Here is a 23,043-nt window from a genome sequence, read left to right as displayed (position 1 = left end):
GCTCTTTAGGCCCATTTGGCAGATGAGGAGACTGAGGGTCAGAGAGGCTCAGAGCTATTTTATGTGAGTCTGACTCCAGAGTCTTTGTTGTGGGCTTTCACGCTCTCCTCGATTTTGTTACAAGGATTTCTCTGGGTTAGCTGTCTCACTGATCATCTTTAAAGGTCGCATAAAACCTCACTCAGGAATATCATCTGTCTCTCCCTTTTGCTAGTAAATCCACGGAGAGATTGTCTGGTGAGCCTGGAGGTGCAGAGCAAGCGGTCCCCACAGGAAGGCGGCGAGCCAGGTCCTCCTCAGTGCCTCGGGAGGTGCCCCAACTGTCCCTGAGTAAGTGACCACCTCCCAGGACTGATCTGTGGAGCCCACAGCCTAGGCATGTTGGCTTAGTGGTCAGGGATCACAGCAACAGCCTGAGAGGAAACTTGGAGAAGGCTTTTGTGTCTTTTTAGTCAATCGTAGTGCTCTGAAGCGTAGTTCACTTCCGGTGATAGTCGCCGTATGTTGCACACCTGCTGTGTGCTAGGGCTCCTGTAAGGGCTTTGTGTGTATCTCACCTCACTTACTCTTCACAGCAAGGTGAGTCGTATTACCTGCATTCTGCATATAAGGGCACCAAAGTCTGATAGCACGAGGGGCCCCCCTGAAGGAGCATAGCTCTGGAGTCAGGGCCCGGGGTTAAGCCCCAACTCACCCCTCCTGGCTGTGAGACCTTCTGGGTTGTTTCCCTGTGCTGTGAAGTTGGGCGCAGCTAATAGTGCAGGAAGCCCAGCCCCCACCTCCAAGGACTGCTGTGAGGGCACACGCAGGGCATCTAGGCCAGCACTGAGCACAAGGTCAGTGTTCCAGATGTGGCGCTGTTATTACTAAGGGGCAGATCTGGGGTTAGCAGCCCAGCTCTATACAAGAGCCTGAATGTGTGACATGTCCACTTTCAGAGCTGTGTGACCCCCGTTTTCTCCCCCTCTGATGCCCCTCTCTTTCCACCCCAGGTTCTGAATCTGAGCCACCCTCCCCCCGGCAGTTCTCTGAGAAGAGCAGGACCGCTGAGGACAGACCACAGGCAGCTCGGGACAGAACGAGAGGAGTGGGCAGCACCAGGCAGCCAGACAGGGTCACCTTCCGGGCCCAGTACACAGGTGAGCAGGCGTGGGGGCTGGAGTGGGCATGGTCCCCAGGGTGGCTGCTTCTGTCCTGAGAAGCCTTTCACACTTTAGAGCCATTGAAGTATTTTCTATGATTTCTGTGACACACATAGCATCAGGGCATGTTGCTTCTGTGATCTTGATGCATTTGTTCATTCATTCATTCAGCAAAACGTTTCTGATGCCTTGCCTTCACCAGGCCCACACTTGGTTCTGGGAAGCCCAGTCAGCTGATCAATCCTAAAGAGGTTCCTGAAGCTCCTGCTGTTTGCAGGATAGACTACAGGGTGAACACGGAATCGTTTACTCCTGGCCCAGCTTCACATCTGATTCCCCAGGGTGCCTCTGTGTCTTCTGAACCGGACACCTGGCACATAGTAAGGCTTGAGATGGCACATAGTAGGCTTTCAAAGTGCTTAACATGAAAACAAATACAGATATGGTTCCTCCTTCCATGAATTGGCTGCAGAGCAGAGAGACAATAATAAATAAGCAAGTAAATATAGTCAGTAAATGATAGATGCGGCTCTCACCAGGAGGGAGAGTGGTTAACCAGGTCCATACAGCTGAGCGCTGGAGACCAGGTAGGAAAGGAGAGATGCGTGTCTGCTCCACAGAGCAGACAAAAGCCAAGGAGTTAGAAATGACCACAGCAGCCAGTCCAGGGTGCCCCAGTGCAATACACGGTGTGAAGGGAGAACCCCGCAGGACGCAGAAGAGAGAAAAGAGAAGGAATTAGACAACATTCTGAGTCTTATCTGAGATTCAAGGATGGACAAGGCAGGGGATGGCAGGGCTGGGTGAAGACTGTCTCAAGAGTCTGTTCAACTTTCTAATACCCTCGAGGGCTTTGTATCTGCCCAGTGCTGGGCGGAGTACCCCATGGATAGAGTCCCATTTTATAGGCTCTCAGAACACAGAAAGAAGGCACTGCTGGCCCCATGGCCAAGCCTTCCAATCCCAACAGGCATGTAGGGACCTGCGGGAGCAGCGTTACTCTCTGCCACTGCTTGTCATGTCTCCCCAGCCTGCTTTCAAATCCTAACCTGGCTTGGGGTTGTTGATTGCTTCTGTCTGTCAAGGACTAGGCAGCTGGTCCCTAAACAGGATCTGAGATCAAACAGGAGTCTGAAGACAGCTTACAATAAACAGACAAATAATTGTTTTTGTGTATGTGTACATATTTATGCACATATTTTGTGTGTGTGAGTGTGTGTGTATATGCAAACATGCTCATGAGAGAGAGAGAAACTATTAAAACCATTTGTAGGAAGAGGAGAGAGATCATCATACTAAATCCTCCCCAGTTCTGCTTCTGTGCAGAGAGCTGACACTGACTGGTCTCTTCCCCAGGCCAAGAGTACCATGTTCTGACCCCCAAGACTGTCCCAAGAGGCAGCGGCACAGTCTCCTGTCCCCACTGCCAACCTGCTAGGACCCAGCACGCAGGTAAGGGGTGGTACCGGAGAATCGGCCAGGGCAACGGGGCTGCTGCTTCCTGCTCTCAGGGGAGGCTGCAGGTGGGCCAGACACGGGTCTGCCCGGAGCCCAGTGGGGTCAGGGTCCAGCCAGGCAACAGTTCTGAGATTCTCAGCCTTCCCAAGGTGTCCTGCCCTCACACCTGCTGCTCGAGAAGCCACTCTCCTTGACCTTGACGTGGAGAAACCATGGACATGATTTAATAAGTTCCCGATGAGGGGTGCCTGGCCCAGAGGGGCTGGCAGCAATGATTATGTCTTATCTATCCTCCTTCCTCCATCCACTCATCCTTCCAAACCCAACAGGAAAGAGCAGTAGCCTGAGAATATGGACAGCAGGTTCTAGTCCCAGTTCTGCCACTGACCTGCTGTGTGACATTAGGCAAGTTGCTTAACTGCTCCGAATCTCAGGCTCCACATCCATAATGAAGGGTTAGAGATGGTCTCTGAGGCCCTTTCACGCAATGATGATAATAAAGATAGAGCTGTTGTTTATGAAGCCCCTACTGTGTACCTGGCATCATGGTAAGGATTTTAAGCATTAATCCTCACAGCCCTATGAAATAGGTTTTGCCCAGTGTATGGGTGAGGAAACTAAAGCTCAGAAAAGTTAAGTAACTTGCCCAAGGGCCCACAGCTTACAAGTGGTAGAGCCCGGATTTGAACCCAGGTCTTTGTAACTCTTCACCACCAGTTTGTTCTACCTTTGCCAGAGTCCCAACAGGCCTCTCCTCCATCCATCCATTCAGTCATTCAGTCATTCAGCATCTTCCCTTACTGGGCCTGTCCCTGTCCCAAGGAATTCTCAGCTAATCAGACACTGATGAAACTGGTCAGAGCTGGGATGGAGGAGCACAGCGGGGGTGGGGAGGACCTAACTCAGCCTGGGGTGGGAGGACTCCCCAGAGAAAGTGATGGCTGAGCTGCGGCCTGTAGGAGAAGTGGACTGGCCCTGGAATTCACCCAGATGTGGTGTTGAGGATTTTCATGGGACAAGAAGGGTGCCCACTCTCCTCATGCTCCCTTAGGCCTCCGCCGACCCCCGGGTGTCCAAGGGCCATTGTGGGCCCCTCCACATGGAGAATGGGCCCTCCTCACTGTGGAGGTACAGCCATAGGCACAGGGGCTGCAGTCGGGAGAGCGCCCCCCTCAGGCTCAGAGAACCGCTGCTTCCTAGCTCTGCGGCCTCTGCAAATTGTCCAGCCTCCTGGAGCCTCGGGAGACTGTAACGTGGGGAGTGATGGGTCTGGTGGCCTGCTGGGTTTGACCCAATAATGCATGACAGCCCTGAGCTCAACGCCTGGCTCATTAAATGCTTACTTCACTGCCCATGGTTGCCACCGATCCCGTTGTCACCCAGTGGAGGCAGTGTGTCCCCTCTGCCCTGTCCCGAGGGAAGCTCAGCACTGCGGGAGGCCTGCTGGTGGGAGCTGCAGGTCAGTGATTCAGACATAATCCTCTCCTGATGTCTTTTCCTCCTCCTCTTCCAGGTGGTGCTGTGCCCGGGGATCCGCCGGGACCATCTCCCTCTAATACCCTGCAATGTCCTCTGTGTGGTCAAGTTGGGTCCCCCCAAGAGGGGGATGGCCCGGACTCAGCCGCCTCTGGTAGGGACAGATGCTCAGTCTCTTCTCCCAGTGAGACCCCTGGCTCTCCTTGCCGGGGGTTTGGGGCCCCAGGCAGATGTAGCGGGGATGGCTGCCCTCCCATTCTGGGCTGGAGCAAACTTGGCAGAGGACTTCTTTCCTGACGTTAGGCACTCCTGGTGTGGCCAGGCCAGTGGCCAGTTGAGACAGAAGTGGTTCGGGTTTTAGGGTCAGAGCTGCACTGGAATCCTACCTGCTACTTATTAGTGCTCTGACCTTGGTAAAGTTGCATCCTCTCTGATCCTCAATTTTCCCATCTGTTAAATGGGGTAATAGTCACAATCATGGATAGTTGTGCACAGACTAAATGAGGCCTGTAGCAAGAACCACATGAGACGTTTGTGGCCTTTATAATGCGGTGCCAGGGCAGGGGCGGGACGGACCCTCTGTCCTCTGCTGGATCTTCCCAAGCGGTCACACTGTTACTCTCTGGTCTCCCTCCCTGGCAGGGCCAGAAAAGGCTGCCACGAGGAGAAATGCACCTTCAGCTTCAAGCCCCAAGCAGAGGAGCAAGCCGGGGGGGTCTCCACCCTGGCCGCCCCATGGACTGTGGTATTTGGCTGCTGCGCCCTCAGTACCAGCTGCTCCTGCCTTTGCCTACGTCTCCTCGATTCCTGTCCTGCCTTATCCATCAGCCACTGTGTAAGAACCTTCTATTCTTATGGAATCACTTAATTGGCATTCAGGCCTGTGTTGGGCAGGTGAGAACCAGGTGCCATGTACACCTATGTTTTCCCCCCACATGTATAAGGTACAGAACAAAGCTGACACTCATGTAGTCATTCGACAAACCCTGGATGCTCCCCGTGTGTACCAGGGAGAGTGCTCAGCCCCGAGGACCTCCGCAGTCAAGGAGCCTGGTAGGGGGCTGTGCCCTCTAGAAGCTTACAGCCTCATGGGGAGTCTAGAACCCTAACCATCTTCCATTTCCTTGTGGATCTTCTCTGGCAAGCAAGGAATACACACTCACATTTTTTTTTAAAACAGGCTTTATTTTTTTGAACAGTTTTAGATGTATAGAGAAATTGAGTAGAGAGTAGAGTTCCCATATACCTCCCACCCCCCCACCCCACCCCACACACAGCTTCCTCTGTTATTAACATCTTACATTAATAGGATACATCTGCACAGTTAGTGAGCCAATATTGATATATTTTTATTAACTAAAGTCCACAGTTTATTTAGGTTTCTTTGGTGTTTACCCGAAGTCCTTCCTGTAGATAGAAATTTCCTACCCTGTAGAATCAGCCACCTCCATAGGCTCCTCCTGGCTGTAACCGCTTCCCAGACCCTCCTTGTCTTGGATGGCCTTGACGGTGTGGAGGAACACTGGTCAGGCTTGTGGTAGGACGAGCACTTGCCTCTTACATGGATTTGGATGTAACATCAGTCAAGACAGAAAAGACATAGCAATTGAGGCAGAAGCGGTTTGCGTTTTAGGGTCAGAGCTGCCCTGGAATCCTGTCTGCCACCGATCAGTGCTCTGGCCGTGGTGAAGCCACTCCCCACCTCACTCCCACCCCACCCCCTCCCCGAGCCTCTGTTAAGTGGGGTAATGGTGTCAGTCACATACAGTTGTGTGAGGACCAAGTGAGCCCGTGGCAGGAGCCACCTGAGATGTTTGCAGGGTGTGCAGTGCAGGGCCAGCACGTGCTCAGTGCTGGACAATGGGTAGTGATTCTGCTCAGTATTGTCACTAGTAAGAAGAAAAATGAGCCCAAGTGGCTTAGACACGACAGGATTGTGCAAGGAAGAAAAGCCTGGACCCGCGACCTGTCTTCTTGTCCTGACTGTCACCACATGTTCTGTGCCTCCGTTTTGCTCGCTGTCAAGTGAGCCGGTCAGGAGGCCCCATCAGTGGCGCTGTCAGATGTCTGCGTCTGTGGGCAGAGAGGGGCCAGAGCCACTGCCAGGCTGGCACTCGGTGGGAGCGGAGGCTCAAGGCCCATCCAGCCCCGAGTCCCCGGCCAGGACTCCGGCCTACGGTGTGGTTTCTTGCCACCCTCCCGGCTGAGTCCAGCGGGTCACTGAGGAACCTTCCCCTCCAGCACCTACGACAGACTGACCCCCAGGCCTCCGGCGGAAGAGGTAGAAACCTGCCTGTGCTCCACCTCATGGGGCAGGAAAAGTTTTGCCTGGAGTTTGGTGGCCCAGGAAAGGCCCTGGGCTTTAGTGGCCCACAGACCTGGCCAGTGGCAGCCATCACCGTGGATGGGTCACTGTGCTCCTCTGGCCTGGTTTTTCCAGATGAAATGAGTGGTGGTGAGGATTAAATGAGCTAATGAAGAGAAAGCCCATAGTACATAGAAGGTGGCCAGTAACCATGGCTTCTAACGGTACTGGAATCTGCGCTGATGACACCGAACGCTCCCCAGCAGCTGATGCCGGTGGGCCCCATGGGAAGCTGAGTGGGCCTGTGCTGCCACCTGCTGGTCAGCCGACCTACAGGGCCTGTGCAGGAGGCTTTCTAGCCAAGGGAGGGACTTTCGGATGGTTGGTTTGTAGCTTCTGCCCTAATGGCAGTTTGAATCACTTTCAAGCCAAGCTGGTCATCAGATTATCAGAAGGGTAGGGGTTTGTGGGGACCCAACAGTTACACCAGATAGTCTGTAAAGGAGAGAATTGGATTCAGGAAGCCAATTCTTTGATTCAGATGATACTATCAGCATCTGCTGGGTACAAGTTAGCTTGGGGCGTGAATCCAGCACTGCCTCTTCCAGCTCTCCCGCTCTGGGCCCTAGTAGCCGACATTTACAGAGGCCAGGCAGACTGTAGAGCAGTGTACAGAGCTGAATTTTCCTATTGCTTCTAACCTGGGAAGTAGCTAAATACGGCTGTCTTAGGTGGGGAAACTGAGCCCTTGAAAGGTGACGTGGCTTGGCCAGGGTCCTGCAGCTCGCCCAGTGGGATGACCAGGATTCGGCGCACTTAGCTTCTCTGGCTTTGCTTTGTTCACCTGTAAAAGAAGCATGCGCTACCAACCAAGTAAACAAGATGGAGCTGGTGAAGCACTTCCCTCAGGGCCTGGCACATGGGTACCAAGGATGAGGATGCCAGCGTCAGGATAGGCCCTATATTTTACTGTTTGGCGAATTGCTAGACTGTTTTTCCAAAGTGACTGCACCATTTTCCATTCCCAGCAGCAGCATATGAAGATTCCAATTTCTCCCCACCCTCACCAGCACTCATTACTTACTGTCTTTTTGAGTTGAGCCATACCACTGGGGGCAAAGTGTGTGAAGCGGCATCCAATGTGGTAGCTAAGGATGGCGAGGATCTTCTTACATGCCTGTTGGCCATCTGTATCTCTTTCGGAGAGATCTCTATTCTGATCATAGCAAAGCTCTTTTTTCATACTGTATAATCATGCAAGATAGAAACTGGAGGATCCAGAATAAGCCCTGTTTACAGTGTGCCAAGCAAGGTGCTAATGAATGACTCTGGCCAAGTTCTCCTAATCTTGTCCCTGTTTTATTTGGGTGAAATACTTGTCTATCCCTCTTTCCCACACACACTTTATTCCACAACACAGAAGAGGACCACACCCTCTTCTCGCCGATTGCTGCTTCCTTGAGCCCTAAACTTGGTGGCCTTGAATGTATACAGTAGTGACTTCTTGGGGAAATCCATGCTGCATCTCATGGCTCGTCATCCCATTAACACAACACCCCACATTCCTGTGTGACCAGGCTTGAACCAGACCCTCCCACTGCCCCACAATCCTAAGTATTAGTATCATGTTTCTCCCCACATTGGTGAATGGGACTCCCTTATATTGCCTCTCGGATGAGGGGAGTTGGCTACAGAGCCTGGGGTAATCCTAGTCTCCCTGAGATCTGGCTTTCAGATTAGAAGCTCCAAGAAGACCGGGGTCGGGGGTTGGGGAGGTCCGTGTTGCTTGCTGCCATTGTAAGGCCAGTGGTCAATACCTGTTAAATGAACAGGTAGATTGAATGAACCATTTTTGAGCACCTATTCTGGGTCAGGCATTCCGTTTATCTTCCTTTATCCTGTCAACATGTCCCTCAAAGCAGGTGTTTGTTATTCCCATTTTAGAGGTGAAGAAACTGAGACCTAGTGTGTAAGGAGGGCCAGCGGCCCAGGTAGGGCCCGGAACAGGGTTGTTTCCAAACCCAGTGCCCAGCTCCACCCAGCCCTTCCCATGGTTAATGAACACACTTACCTCTCTCCTCAGGTACTATGCACCCCCAGGACCTACCTCAACCCCCTCAGCCCAGCCAGCTGCCGAGTGGCCCCTCACAGCCTCCCGGCCAGCCAGGAGGCACCGGCACTCCATCCAGCTGGACTTGGAAGGCCTGGAGGAGCTCAACAAGGCCCTGAGCCGAGCCGTGCAGGCCGCCGAGAGCGTCCGCTCCACCACCCGGCACATGAGCCGCTCCCTGTCAGCCGACCTGCGCCAGGCCCACAGCCTGCGGGGTTCCTGCCTCTTCTGACTTTCACTTGAGGCTCAGAGACAGATGTTGGGCAGGGGGCCTGGTGGCCCACTGCTGTCCCCCAGGTCCCAGAGACCCCTCACAAGGAGGTCTCCCTCCAGCATAGGCCCTGCCTGCTCAGCCTCGGTATTTTCAAAACGAGAGGGGCATTGGCCTGGCCAAGAGCAGTAACTTCCCAGGAGACCTGCCCTTGAAGGAGATGCTGGGCCCAAGGCCACCTTCTGTGCAGGTGCCATCTCTAGGCATCTCCTAGTCCTGTACTTGTCCACCTCCAGCTAATAATATGTATTTCATATACAGATGGACAGATACTTCTTTAAACTAAGTTTTCCAATTCTTGGATCCTCCTTAGGAGGCCATATAAGAAGGGACAGGGCCAGGGTCTCTGGCGCAAACCCGTCCACCCACCTGTGGCCAGCCTCAGGAGTAGGCGTCTTGGAGGGCCATTGCTAAGTACCTTCCTCCAGGTGACTGGGGTTAGCAGAGCACTCCGGGACCACTGAGCTATCTTAGGATTTGGGGCCCCGGGATGACTTTGGCCCAGCTTCTCCCTGGCAGGAGAGGCTTTTCCCATGGGCCTGCTGGGCTGGAGACATCCCAGAGAGGGTCCAGGAAGCTGTCCACCCTGGTCCCTCTCAGTACCTCATCCAATGACCCCCAGCTCTCTCCCTGGAACCCCCAGGGTGGTAGCCAGTGGCCAGCTACCTGCCAGGTTATAGTCGACGGCCGTGAGGCCAGGCCATCTCCCACTCCCCAACCCTGTAGCAGTGCATACCTCAGCTTTTTTGGAATGTGTGTGCATCAGTGAGATGTGTATATTTGAGGCATTAAAAAATCTATTTTCGTTATAAGAGCAAATGGAGAAGAAATGGATATTGATCTTAAAAAAAAGGGCAGCCAAAAAAAAAAACCCCAAACAGACCCAAAGCCATGCACATCATCGTGTGTGTCATCAACCTGGGGTTCCTAACGTCAAGTCTGTGGGGTGGAAGACTGGACTCTGAGCCAAGCCCTCCCCCAGGGGACCTGTTGGGTGCACGTTCCCAGACTCTGCCTGCCTCCCTTGCTGGCTTGTATGTCTCCGCTTTCCCTCTTTGCCTATCTCAGAACCATAAAGCTTTTGACTGATGAGGCCTGCCAGGAGAGTCTGTGGCCAAGCCCCTTTTAACTAAGGCCAGAGGTGTTACAAGACACAGCAAACTGGTATCACAAAAACCCGACTCCCTTCCCAGCTATCCTTTCAGTGGCAAACCTCAACAACAGCTGCCTTTTACGGAGCACCTGCCAGACACCAGTCCTCAGCATGGCTTGCTCCACGCAGGCTGCCCTCCCGTCCTCCAGCCCCACGGTGTCCACACTTTATTAACGAGGAACCTGAGGGTCCAGTGGGCTCTCTACCAAAATTGCAGCGGTCTGCTCCCAAAGTCCATATTCTTTGTTACCCTTTTCTTCCGAAGCCTCCATGATTTTCTGTCCGCCTCCTGCTCCTTCCCTGGCTTTTCCTTCCATCATCCTTACCTCTCCTTTCGCGCCTCCCTGCCCACCAGGACACATTTCTATTTGGTTTTCCAGCTGATCCTTCTCAACGGAGTTGACAATGGCACCATACGAAAGTGACTCTGAGATGGGAAGATCTTTTGTAGGTTCTAAGCCTCTGTGTCCCCACCCTTCTGGGCGCCGAGTGGCTGTTCCAAGAATATCAGGATGGGAAGGGGAGAACCCGAGATCCGGCCTCAGGGCAGTGTCCCCAGCCTTAGTGCCTTAGACACAGCAGTGGCTCTGACTTTGAGCAAAGGATGCTGGAGTCTGGATTGTGGCTCTTTGGAGAGCATTGGCATGTGAGCCACTGGGCTGGCTTCAGTGGTGGGGATAAGGTCCTGACACTCCATAGGGCTCAGGCCACTCACACTTGGAACTGCCTGAACAATTCAGCCCCAACTCTACTGCCACCTGAGCAACGCTGCGTCCCTCACAAGACCGTAAATTACGAAGCACTCAGGTCTGGACGGAGGCTGGCTCACCTTGCTGGACTCCTCTCTTCAGGGGCTCAGTTCCCTACCCACTACATGGGGCAGCCTCAGATACAGCCCCATCTCAAGGGCTCTAAACATTTGCAAGATGGCTGGTTTCTAGAGGCCAGGCTCACCCTTGGATGTTGCATCTCCCACCCTGAGGGCACTTCATGGAGACTGTGTTCACTGCCCATCCCTGTAGTAAGATGCTATAGAGTGATTACTTATCTTTTCCATGCTGTACTGCCTTCCCTGTGACCCACCTATACTGTGAGTGCTAATTAGAATGCCCCTTAATCCCCTTCTCCCTCCCTCCCCACACCCCAACCCCTTTCCTTTGGTAACCACTAGTCCCTTCGTGGAGTCTGTGAGTCTGCTGCTGTTTTGTTCCTTCAGTTTTGTCCAAGTTACTGATCTGCAGACTGGTTCAGATGCCCCTTCCACGAAGTCTTCCCAGACATCCCCCTGGCAGAAGGAGCCTTCCCTGTAGTGGGCTCCCACCGCACTCAGCACATAGAGTCGTCCGTCCTGGCCTGTGTGCTGCATATTACTGCAGGGGCTCTTCCAGCCAGGGGCAGGGGCTTATCCGGAGGTCAGCCGGGCCCAGCTCAGGGCAGGTTTCAGTAGGAATGGGTGATTGAATGAATGCGTGAACAGAGACAACCCACCTGTTCCAAATGTAGAAGCTTTATTGACAACGGCTGGGGTGGAGGGCTCCTGAGGATGGGCCCCCAAAGTCCCTGAGGTCCTGACCCAATGCTGTGTCCTCCTAGGACCCCACATCTTCCTTCTTTCTTTCCTCTTCATGCTGCTTCTCCAACGGCCCACACACATCCTAGAAGACAGGAGAGGAAAGCACAGTGCTGGGGGACAGGGGGTCATGTGGGGAAGGGAGGCTTGAGCTCTGGACTGTGACCCCAGCCCAAGCAGGGCTCCAGCCTGGGCTCTGACACTTCCTAGCTGGGTGACCTTGGGCAAGGCATTTCTGAGCCTCAGCTTACTGACCTCTAAAATGGGGGCACAAATTCATAAGAACAACTGGCATTTGCTGAGTACTTCTGACCTGCCAAGCCCTTCTGTTGATCTCCTGGATTCCTCACAACCATTTTGCAGATGCCCAGGGTGGCCATGTGGCCTGCCAGGGTCCCCCAGCCAGTAGCTGGCGGCAGCCAGTTCCAAGCTAGGGGACCAACACTAGTGCCTGTGTTCATAAGCCTGTCCCTGGGGCTCCTGGGAGCAGGGGTATGGTTTCTGCCACTGGTGGTCATGGGAGATGATCTCAGGTGGCAAACGGATGGAGACTTCTTAATTTCAGTAATCATGAAAGCATTTCATGTATGCCCCCCTAAAAAGTGTAAGCAGCTCATCAGCTCAGTGATAGCACATACCACACAGGGCAAGGCTGAGCAAGGCCTTCATTTAACACAGGCTTAAACGAAAGTATTAAGATCATTATACAGGTAATGTTTAGGAATAGCAAAAGTCAGGTCCTGGACTTATTGCAGTTTGGTGATGTTGAAAACCAGCTCTCCATTCCCCAGGTGTTGGAAGCCGGGGATGTGGCAGGCAGTTGTAAATGATAATTCCCCACATGTGCCTCTTTGTCAAACTCCCACAGCCACATTTGGCTATGCTGTTCCTTTCCTCTTAGCCTCTCTTATCCTCCCACCTGCTCTAGGGATCCTCCCTGGCTTCCCAGTGGCTTTTCCCTCCTGGGCTCTCATCTTCCCCATGAGCCTCTGTGAAGCTCAGCTGTGCTTTCAGTGAAGGGGGTGCTTAAAAGCAGGATATCTGGTTTTGCTGTGCAGCCTTGGCTAGCAGTTTTCCCTCTCTGGTCCTCAGGCTGCCCAAGGCTGGGCACTGCCTAGTGCTCCTTGCATTCACCTTTTTCTCATCAGTATACATGATTTCCGACTTGCTCATGCCCATGCACACGATGGCCTCCTGGAACGCTCTCAGTTGCTCTGGGGTTGCCTCCGGCTTGTCAGCTGTAGAAGGGTGCAAGGGGGGGCTGGGTGAGGGTGCCGGAGACCCCAGGTGGGAGGCAAGGGAGGGCTGGGGTTGCACCAGTAGCAGATGTTGGTCCCGGGATGAGGCCTGGATGGGGTGGAGAGCTTGAGGGTTGCCTACTGTAGAAGGACAGGCCCATGTTCGGCTCATCTTCCGGGAAGAAGGCAAGCATGAAGGTCCCGGGATCCTTGGTGAGCTGCAGGTAGCCAGTGTATACCTTGCCAGACTCTGGAGGAGAAAGCCTCTGGGTGAGACCATGGGGGGTGGCACAAGCACAACGGTTCCCATCTCACAGGCGAGGAAACCTCAGTTGCCCGAGATCACACAGCCCATCAGTGAAGGCCAAGGGTTCGCTGGGCCGTGAGTCCCTAGCTCCTAAGGGATGCCAGGCCCTGCTCTGAGCATTTAATGCACGTGGAATCACAGGAGCTTCTAATGGACTGTGGCTGTCAAAGCTTTCCTTCCCACTTTACAGATGAGGAAAGTGAGGCCCAGACAGGAGCCTCAGGGCTACTAAGTGGGTCAGCTCAATTCCATCGGCATTTGTATGCTCCTACTATGTGCTTTCTCTGGGGTGATGGTGGGGACATGGCTGAAGTGACTGCCTGCCCGACGCAGGCTGCCACCCTTAGCTCCCAGAGAGGAAAACCAGCAGTTAAGGGAGTCAGGACAGCAATTGGCTTTCAGTTTGAATCCTAGTTCTAATTACAAGTTCTGTGACCTTGGGAAACTACTTGACCTCTCTGTTTCTCTATTTCCTCATCTGATTGCTGTAACATCGTCCTAGAGTTGTTTGTGAGCATTAAGTGGGTTAGTCCATGAACACTTCAAACAGTGCCTGGCACATAGAAAGGTCTCAGAACGTGCAGGCAGCCATTCCTGATTATTGCAGTATGCAGACATGAACCACAGAGACTTAAGAAGTGGGCCTGTCCCATGTTTGCTGTGCCCAAAGCCCCAGGGGCCTTGTCCCCCAGCCTCCCTCCTTTAGGCTGGCCCACCCACCATCTTGCCAGTCCACACAGCAGCCCTCCCACCCGAGGGCTGGCACTCACCATGTTTGGACAAGGTCCCATTTTCCCGCTGGACCTCCAGGTAGCTGGAGTTATAGACACACTTGCCCCCACTAAAGCCAGACAGAAGTGAGGAGAAAACAGTAAGATGGTCATGGAGAAGTGGACAGTAGCCCATAACAGTCAACGAGGGGCAAGAGTGAGTGGCAATTAGAGGCAGCCCTCCCCTTTCCCTGGGTGGGAAGGCTGAGGCCAGGAAGAGGATGGGACTTGGCTCAAGGTCTCCCAGCAGCTAGGAGTAGAAGCCAGAAACTGGGGCTGGGGGTAAGCTGGCATGCAGGGGTCTCACATGGTCATGTACTCTCTGACCAGTACCACATCCTCCGTGTGGTTGGGGAGAAGGTGAAAGAAGGTCGCTTGGATCTCTTTAGCTGACTCCCGAAACTCTACGAAGCGGAAGGCCGAGGCAATATAAAACCACTTGCCGGCGAGCTGGGGAAAAAGCCAGGAGTTGTTGATGCAGGCTGGGTTGACAGTCAGCTGGGATGAGACGCAGGCAGACCTCTTCTTCCATTTTGCAGATAGGGAGACTGGGGCCCCAGGTGAGGTGTGGACATGCAGGGGCTCACTCAGAGAATCTGCCTCTGTCTTGACCCCCTTGGTGGTCCCTCCCTTCCCAGGACAGAATTGTCATCTGCTGAGGGACATGTCAACAAGACTTCTGAGTTTGGAGGCAAAGGAATGCCTCCCGAGGCTGGTTAGAATTTCACCCCAGGCCCCTGGTGAGGGAAAAGTGCAGAGGCAGGAAAGGGGGCTGACCTCAAGCCAGCAGGGGAAAGGGAAGCCCAGAGAAGGAGGCAGCTGCCCACTGCACCGGGAGCCCAGGCGCTCACCTGGTCCAGGGTGGCATTGGTGATAGGCACGGTTGTGAATTTGGTGCACTCCGGGCTCTGGGCATCAAGCAGAGGAAGGAGGCTCAGGACTGCAAGGGCCCAGGCCAGCGCCATGTCAAGATGGGGAGGCACCTGGAGCCCGGCAGAACTGGTGACTGCAGGGTGCAGTGACCTTTATAATGAGCTGTGGGCGGGGCCCTGAGGCCCTGCTGTGACACAATTAGTGCTTGGGAAATGGCTTGCTGGAAACCTTCCCTCCTTCCCCCAAAGCCAGTTGTAGGGACAACTTCCAAGCCCAGGTCTAACTTGGGGCCTTGACCTGGAGGGGTTACAAGGTCCCATCTTGGCTATTCACAGCCAAGGTGGGTAGGGGCTGGAGTGATCTTCGTTAACATGCGCAGATCTAAGGGACCTCTAAGCAAGCTCTTGGGTTTTCTCATCCAATTCCTGTCTCACTGAGCGTCAAGACTTGAGCAGGACCCAGCCATAAATCACTGTTTGAGTTCTCAGGCCAGATGGGGTGTAGCCAGGGATGGGGAAGGATTGGAGTTTGGAGGTAGGAGGTAAGAGCAAACATGGATTTCATTCCAGCTGAGGGTGGTACCACCTGTGAGAAAATAGTCCACAGGGCCCCCAACCCAGCCTTGGAGACAGTGACATTCCCAAAAGAAGGGAGCATCGAAGTTGAATGTCTCTTTCTAGTAAATGTATTACTTGAACCATCTCCCAACATCTGACATAGGAAATGATCTCTGTGTCACGTTGACCCCGAGAGCAGGCCGCTTGCTGAGATGGGGAGCACAGCCAGCCGGCACAGTGGCCGGCGCATAGGGGCACCCAGAAATACCGTGGAATGAAGAATCCGCTCCCGTTTGCATTTCTTCATAATGGAGTCAATGAATAAATAAACATGAATACGTTTTTGAATAAATATGAACAAATACTTTCAAAAAGTATTATTACAATATACTTAAAATTTTGTATTCTTATTTGTTTCATGTATTTTGAATAATTTTTCATGTTTCAGTGTAGTCAGTGGTTGTCATTTTAATGGATACCTAACCTTCTATTCACGTCCTAGATCCTAACATCCTTTATCAGGTCCTCTCTTTATAGCTTTTATTTTTGTCCAGCTTTACAGAGATATAATTGTCTATAGCATTTTAGATTGTGATTTTTCCTCTGATGATGAGTGTCAGAGAGTGGCCAAACTGCTTTCCAAAATTACCATGCCATTCAAGAGAAAGAAAAGGATGTCATGTACGAGACTGTAGCCTTATTCGAAACAGCCAAACACTAGAAACAACTCAAATGTCTGTCAACAGGAAATGGAAAGAACAAATTGTGGCATGTTCATGCAAAGGAATATTACTTAGCAATAAAAAATAGTGGAATCTCTGATGCTTATAACAATATGAATGAATCTCAAAAACATGCTGAGCAAATGAAACCAGATCAATAAAGTATGTATTGTGTGATCCCATTTATATGAAGTTCTGGAACCCCTGAAACCATCTATATTGAAATACGTATATAAATAAATATATGTAGAAATCTATATAGATCTATAATGGTGGAAATCAGATCAGTGATTGTCAAGGGCAAGGAGGGCCATCTGACTGCAGTGGATGACAATGTTCTAAATTTTCATTGTAGTGGGGGTTACATACCCAATGTACATTTTTTAAAACAAATTGAACTGTAAGCCTAAAATGTGTGCATTTTATTGTAGGCCAATTATACCTTAAGTAGATTTGAGAAAAACTCTCCCTAAAACATGGAAAATAAAACCAAGAGAAATAAAAACACACTAACAATTTTTAACGTTATACCATTTGGCAACACATGAATGCATCTTTTTCTCCACATCTTTGTTAGAACTGGAATTACCCTTTTTTTCTTCCTTTTTGGTTAGTTCAGTGAGTGTTTTGAATTTGCACTACTCTAATTTGAGTCTTGAAAAAACGACTGGAGCTCTTGAGCAAGGTACAGGTGAGAGAGATGGGCTGGAGGGAGCTGGAAGTTCTGTGTGGCTGGTGTGTAGGATGGTGTCAGAATGACCAGGGCTGAGGCTGGAGAGGTTGGTGGAAATCCAAGCCTGCAGAGCACAGAAGCCAGGCTGAGGAGTCTGCAGTGGACTCTGGGGGTACTGACGAAATGGAAAGCTTTTAAGTGGGATAGGGGTGAATAAAAAGACTTAGAAAGATGACTCTGTCTGCCTGCAGTGGTAAGGTGGCGAGGGTCAGAGTAGGAGGATGGACTTGGTTTAGCAGTCAGAAGCTGTTGCAGTGGTCCAGGTGTGAGATGATGGGGACACTATTTCAAAGTGAGGATAAGTGTTACTTGGAATAGGTCCAGAGCCCAGAGATTTAGCGGGTCCTATGTATCACATACATACACACACACACACACACTTTATTAAATAATGCATAAGGAACTCTGTCCCTTGGGATCTAGTGCCTGGTACCCGCACAGAGTGACCCATAGCCCTAAACATCCTCTTTCACAACCAAACCTGTTCAGGCCCCAGGTGAACAATTCCTCCCATCCTGCCCTCTGTCAGCCTGCTGTATACAAATCCTGAGGCTTTGTGGGTGATGCTAATGCTGATAAAGGAGACAGGCACTGTTTCAGAGTTCAGGGAAGATCTGGGCAGGCTTAGAGGTAAGAGAAAAGACACATAAAGGCAATAAATCCTTATAAACTCTTGACATGCATCTATTTTCTTGCAATGCATGGTTGCGGAGACCCTCCTGAACTACAAATGGGCAGTATTTGCAAGAGTTGCACATAGGTGAGAAGTATTTTTCAATATTAAATCATTCATGTTACTCTTAAATTTGTGTATAGGTAGATGTAACACACATTAAGCATGAGTCTGATTCTTGCCATCGGCAACTAGAGGTTGAACGTTAGCACTCGGAGTAATTTTTTAGTAAGGTGGCATGGTAAGAAGGTGAGGTTTAGGTATCAGGGAAATGCACCCATTTGAAATGGAGCATTTCCTGAGAAAGCCACTTTATACATGTTTCTTCCTGAAGCCCAGGCTGAGCTCTGTGTCTGATGACTTTTGTGATCTTCTACATGAACAACTATGAAGGGTACATTAGCAGAGCCAGAGCAAACAGTCCAAACCGGGAACCTTGTGACCGCGCTTAGGAAACAGCCAAAAAGATTTGCTCAAATTCACATCCTGTTTTGTGATCTTGGGCAACTTACGTGACCTCTTTTGACTTTAGTTCCCTCATCTAAAGAGCCAGCGCGAGAACACAGGTCTCAAAAGTCTGTGTGTGAGATGAAAACCCATCACCTTCAACAGTGCCCCTGGCTCACAGTACGCAATAAATCATAGCTGCTGTTATTTCTAATGATACTATTACCAAGTTGAACTGTATGAAACTTCAAAAAGTAGTTGAAAAATCATTCATTTCCATGTGATTCATCCTACTATTATTGAGCAATCACCCTGTCTGTGGTTGGCAAGCAGGTAGGGCATGTCACCCCCATTTTGAGGAGGGAGAAACTGAAGCCCAGAGAGAGGGAACGACCCACCCAAGACCATGCCCCAGTCGGGAAGTTGGGACTGGAATCTACCTGCCAGCCTCTTCCCTTCTTGCCTGCCCCTCCCTCGCTTTCCTAGCAGTGGGCTGCTGGCCGTCCATGGCTGGGGCTCCATTCGCTGTGGACAGAGCAAACACCAGTGGACCTGGGTTTTCCCTGGAAGGTGGCAGTGCCTAGGGAAAGTCCACCCTGGCTGTTTCCTGACACTCGGTTGTGTAATGTGGGATTGGGAATTTCAGGTGCTGCCAGCCTGGGAAAAGCTGCCTTTGTCCCCTCAAACCTACCCGTCTGTGCTGGGAAGGAGCTGGCCCAGCTTCCGTGGCTTCACTGGCCAGGTCACAGGGGCTCCTCTGGAAGGTGGACGGGCTGAGTTGTGAGTGATTCTGTTTTAACAGAGCCTCTCTTCTCTTTCCCCTCTGGCTCTTCTTTCTTCTCTCTCATCCCCTCCCGTCTTCAAGGCCACGCAGATGCTGCTGACCCCTGTGGAGTTCTGTGGCGCAGACGTTTCCTGGCCTCCCAGCTGAGCCAGCTGCCTGCTGGACAGCTCCACTCAAGCCCCATTGCAGAGCAAACCTAACTTGGCCAACCCAAACCCTGCTGTCCCCTGCAAGCCTGTGGCTTGTCCTATTCCCAGCCTTCCCATGCCCTCCCCTGTGGCATTGCTTTGAACTACTTACTGTCACAAATGTGCATGCTCCCTCTACTTCTGGCCTTGGCAGGTGTCGTTCCCTCCCCCACCGCCCTTCCCCATCAGGCCAACTTCTGTTCATTCTAAGCCTCAGCTTATGATGGCTAAGTTTTTGTGTCAATTTAACTGGGCCATGGGGTGCACACATATTTGGTCAAACATTCTGGGTGTGTCCATGAGGGTGTTTTTGGATGCAATGAACATTTGAATGGTTCACTATGTAGAACAGATTGTCCTCCCAAATGTGGGTGGGCCACACCTAATCTGTTGAAGGCATGAATATACTTTAAAGGCTGAGTAAGAGAGAATTTCTCCTGCCTGACTGCTGAGATGGACATCAGACTTCCCTGGCCCTCAGACATGAACTGAAACACCAGTTCTGCCTGGGTCTCAAGACTGCCAGCCTTCGGACTAGAACTACACCATCAGCTCTTGTGGGACTTGGTCTTAGCAGCTCACTCTGAAGATTTTGGGATTCACCAGCCAGCCTAATCACCCAAGCCAATTTCTTATAATAAATCTCTTTATATCCACCCCCCTCCACCCTGCCTGCCACCACCTCCCCACACCCTATTAACTGTTTCTCTGGAGATCCTGATTAATATAGTGTCACCTCCTGACCATCCTCCTCCTAGTGAGACACATCAGCTGTGACCCTTTGGCCCCCTCATACCTGGCCTGCTCTTTCTCTTTCCGAACCCTTACCCACGCAAGGTCCAACCCCTCCAGAAGCTTCCACCAGACTCAGAGCCCCTCAGGCGCGCTCAGATCCGTGCCTGTGATTCTGGTGCCCACACATGGCTTGACACAGGGAAGGTGCGGCTGATACATGTGTGCTGAGGAAATGAAGATGGAACATTCCAGCAAGCAATTGTTCAACAAGTTTGAGTGCCTTCAACGTGCTGTACTCTGTGGCTTCAGTAGCCCTCAGAGAGCATTCTGTGGGAAAACAAACATTAAAATAATGGAACTTTCCCATCAGTCAAATGGGAAGCATGATGGAGCAACTGGGCAAACCCTGTGAGGGTGCCAATATACTGCAGACCTCAGGAAATGATTCAGGAAATGGGCCATTCTGCCTCGATTTCATTTGATTATCAAGGAAATTAAAAGAACATTTTTATCTCATTTCCAAGTTTTATCTCCAGTGCTGGAAAACCATTTTCCAGATTTAGGCAATAGTGTAGGGCCATGATTCTTGGGACTTGATCATGTCCTAGAATCCCCAGGGAGGCTTGTTAAGACCCAGATGGCTGCACCCCACCCTCGTGGTTGGGGATTCAGTTGGTTTGCCATGGGGTTGAAAATTTGCATTTGTAACCAGCTCCCAGGTGCTGCAGGTTCTGCTGTCCCCCGGGGGTTGGGGTGTGGGGGCCCACGCTGGTCTCATGTGCAAGATGGCACTGTCGGCCGTCTTGAGTTGGAATCAGCTTTCCCTTGGCCTCACCAGGTGACCTCGGGTCGGCACTTGCCTGGACCCTCTCATCTTTAATGCCATTCCCCCAACCATATCTCTCCCTGCTCCCCTTCTGTGGGAGAAGCTGCATCCTTTGAGCATCTTCTTCCCATCCCCCAGCCCTGCCAGAAAGTCCCCTCCTGAATTTTCAAAGAAGCACTCGGCCACAGATGCATCATTCCATTGCCTCAGTTTTAAATATTTATTAAAATCCAGAAGGGAAAAGGAGAAACGAAATCCACTGGGGTTTTAACACACTGACATGTGGACAGAGACAAAAAACGAGGACAGAATAAAGAAACCAAGAACAAGAGAGACAGAGACCAGGTGGAGACTGGCGGTGTGCGGAAACCTAGCACTGAGATGAGGCCCGAGCTGCTACAAACATGCACTTCCACGGGGAGGGCCGGGGCTGGGCCGGAGGGTGGGGACAGAGGAAATGGCCAGTGGGGAGGGTGGGCCAGAGTGAGGTATTAAATAATGAAAATCAAAGCCAATTCCCAAAGAGACACAACTTTAGTGGGGAGAAAATAAGACACAAATACACTTTCACATAAAATTTCCCCTTTATAAAAATAACTCCATAGTTTACCTCAAAATCCAACCTGGGTGCTGACTGGTTCTCTGATACAGGACAATTCAGATTTCACTGACTATCCCCTACCATGCTGAGATTCCCATAATTCTTCCTTTTCCTCAGCCCACATTTATACTTGGAGCTAAAGACACTGAGTTTCTCCGGATGTAAAGACAATGAACAAGCAAGGGACGCCCGACGCTTGGAAGGACACGCTCCCGGAGGGAAGGACCTTCGGGCTGGTATGTGGCTTCATGAGCCGCTTCCTATTTACACTCCACCTACAAGGCCAGCCCTGACCCAGCACTGCTCTGGTCCTGGTTTCTTCAGGGTCAAGGCTTCTCCCAGGACGCTACAGTCTAGATTGAACACCACCGCTCCCCAAGACAAGGCTAACTGCCCTCCTAGGACCACGAAAGGCCCAGTCAAAACCCTTCACACTCAGGCCTCCCCCTGCCTTAAGAGGACACACATGTCAATGTCCATAAGTTAAAAGGTAAATCTTTCTGTTTGTGGTAGGTGTTTTTTGTTTTTATTCTTTGCTTTTTTTTCTCCCCTGCTCCCCCTTTCGTAGATTACCTGATGAGCACAGGGTGATACTAGGAAAATTAAAAAATTCCCCACACTTCATCGTTGGGAGGAGAGAGAAAAATGTGGACGATACCCCACAACAAGAAAGGTTCCTCAAAGTCTGTGGTAAAAATGGTAGCACCTTCCGAATCTTAAATAGGCTTTTTTTCTTCCCTTAAGAATCACATACGCTGTGAGACAACTGCGAGCACCGGCAATTTCACAGTGGGAGGTAGCAAACGTGGGCACCCCCAGCCCCAAGGATCTCGCTTCTCCCTCTCGGCTCCGTCGCTTCCCACCCTCTGGCTGCTCTTTCTCACCCTCTCACCTCTTCCCAGGTGAAAAACATAGTAATGCACCTTCTTTGTGTTTAAATAAAATATATATACTTCTTCTTTCACTTTTCTCCTTTTTTCATGTTTCCTCTCTAATATTGCACATCAAAGCCCCCGGGCAGGGACCAGCTGATGAGATGCCCCCTCCCCTCAAGCTGACTGGAACACGGGGCTCTCTGCGCAGGAAGCTGGAGAGGGAAGGGGGTGGCCGCAGAGCTGGGAGTTAGGCTGCGGGGCTCAGGCGGGTTGCAGGTCCAGCTTGCTCCGGCTGGCTCTTTGGTTGGTCTTTCGGGCTAAGCTGGGATCAGCTGTTGTCACAGACACCCTGTTCCCTGCTACCCTGCCCCCTCAGCCACTTTTACTGAGCAGACAACGGCTAGGGCCTGCCCAGGGATCACTGGGCAGGTGAGCTGCCTCTCCTGAGCCTACCTGCCCCTAGGGACCCTCCCTTTGCCTCCTCCTCCTCTTCCCTTCCCCTGGAGGCCTAGAGGAGCCAGGAGGTCAGAGGTCAGAGGAAGCATGCAGGTCCAACTTCCAGGCGGTACTGCTTCCCTGATGAGGCAGGAGGGAGGTTGTCCACACCGACAATGGGCAGCTGCTGGGGGTCCTGGGTCCGGAAGGTGAAGAGTGTCTGATGCCAGTGGCCATCCTGGACCTGAGGTCAGAAGGAAAAGCAAATACCTATGGCCATGATGGTCCTCATCATATGTCAAGTGTGTTTATTTCCCCATTGCCTTTCCTCACAATTTTAACAGCCACATGGTATTACACTATAGCAATGACCAATATTTGTCCACTTAGATTACTTCTACTATTTTATTCTTATAAGTAATGTTGTAATGAAGATCATTACGGTTAAACTCTTGCAGACACTCTTAATTCTAGAAGTAGATTTTGTGGATCAAAGGGTAGGTACATTTCTAAGGCTTTGGCTATATATGGGATATATATGCTGTCCTGAAAGCCCCTACCAATTAAAGTTTTTCCAAATAGTTTTGTGTGACAGTGTTGGTTTCCACACATCCTCACTACCATTGTATATTACAGTTTTATTTACTGTTGTGAAACTTAAAAAAAAAATAACTTGCTGACTTCCCCTCCCCTGACAACCCACCATTTTAGGCATCTGACAATAACCAAAAATGTTAGGAGAAGAAATTACCCTGGCTAAGGTGGAGGCAGAGAGAAGAGTAGAAACACATCCT

The 23,043-nt window shown here is 51.3% G+C and overlaps 3 protein-coding genes across 9 annotated transcripts in view; 1 reads left to right on the top strand and 2 right to left on the bottom strand.

The window, feature by feature from the left end:
- The window catches only part of AKNA (AT-hook transcription factor), a 51,320-nt gene extending 41,739 nt beyond the window's left edge, over positions 1-9,581 (top strand). For all 3 annotated transcript variants that reach the window (XM_057498971.1, XM_057498972.1, XM_057498973.1), the window contains 6 exons: positions 215-330; positions 993-1,139; positions 2,499-2,594; positions 4,114-4,230; positions 4,719-4,911; positions 8,465-9,581. In XM_057498971.1, coding sequence (XP_057354954.1) covers positions 215-330; positions 993-1,139; positions 2,499-2,594; positions 4,114-4,230; positions 4,719-4,911; positions 8,465-8,723 — 928 coding nt within the window. In that variant the 3' untranslated portion in view covers positions 8,724-9,581. The remainder of the gene's footprint in view (positions 1-214; positions 331-992; positions 1,140-2,498; positions 2,595-4,113; positions 4,231-4,718; positions 4,912-8,464) is intronic.
- A 1,825-nt stretch (positions 9,582-11,406) lies between these two features.
- On the bottom strand, positions 11,407-14,816 carry LOC118927404 (alpha-1-acid glycoprotein). Of its 3 annotated transcripts, none has more exons than XM_036915544.2 (6): positions 14,652-14,816; positions 14,108-14,250; positions 13,801-13,871; positions 12,803-12,973; positions 12,620-12,723; positions 11,407-11,570 (listed from the first exon to the last, which is right to left on the bottom strand). In XM_036915544.2, the coding sequence occupies exons 1-6, from the start codon at positions 14,763-14,765 to the stop codon at positions 11,505-11,507; spliced, it is 669 nt and encodes a 222-aa protein (XP_036771439.2). In that variant the 5' UTR covers positions 14,766-14,816; the 3' UTR covers positions 11,407-11,504. The 3 variants fall into 3 exon arrangements, with proteins under 3 accessions (XP_036771439.2, XP_036771440.2, XP_036771441.1); XM_036915545.2 differs by having other exon boundaries at positions 12,866-12,973; positions 14,652-14,815; XM_036915546.2 differs by lacking the exon at positions 12,803-12,973.
- A 5,728-nt stretch (positions 14,817-20,544) lies between these two features.
- The window catches only part of COL27A1 (collagen type XXVII alpha 1 chain), a 133,896-nt gene continuing 131,397 nt past the window's right edge, over positions 20,545-23,043 (bottom strand). For all 3 annotated transcript variants that reach the window (XM_036915547.2, XM_036915550.2, XM_036915549.2), the window contains one exon: positions 20,545-22,493. In XM_036915547.2, coding sequence (XP_036771442.2) covers positions 22,347-22,493 — 147 coding nt within the window. In that variant the 3' untranslated portion in view covers positions 20,545-22,346. The remainder of the gene's footprint in view (positions 22,494-23,043) is intronic.

This window comes from Manis pentadactyla, chromosome 3 (genome assembly GCF_030020395.1).
Source record: "Manis pentadactyla isolate mManPen7 chromosome 3, mManPen7.hap1, whole genome shotgun sequence".
NCBI lineage: Eukaryota > Metazoa > Chordata > Mammalia > Pholidota > Manidae > Manis > Manis pentadactyla.
Note: the sequence above shows the minus strand (reverse complement) of the source record. Positions and strands in the feature narration are given on the sequence as shown.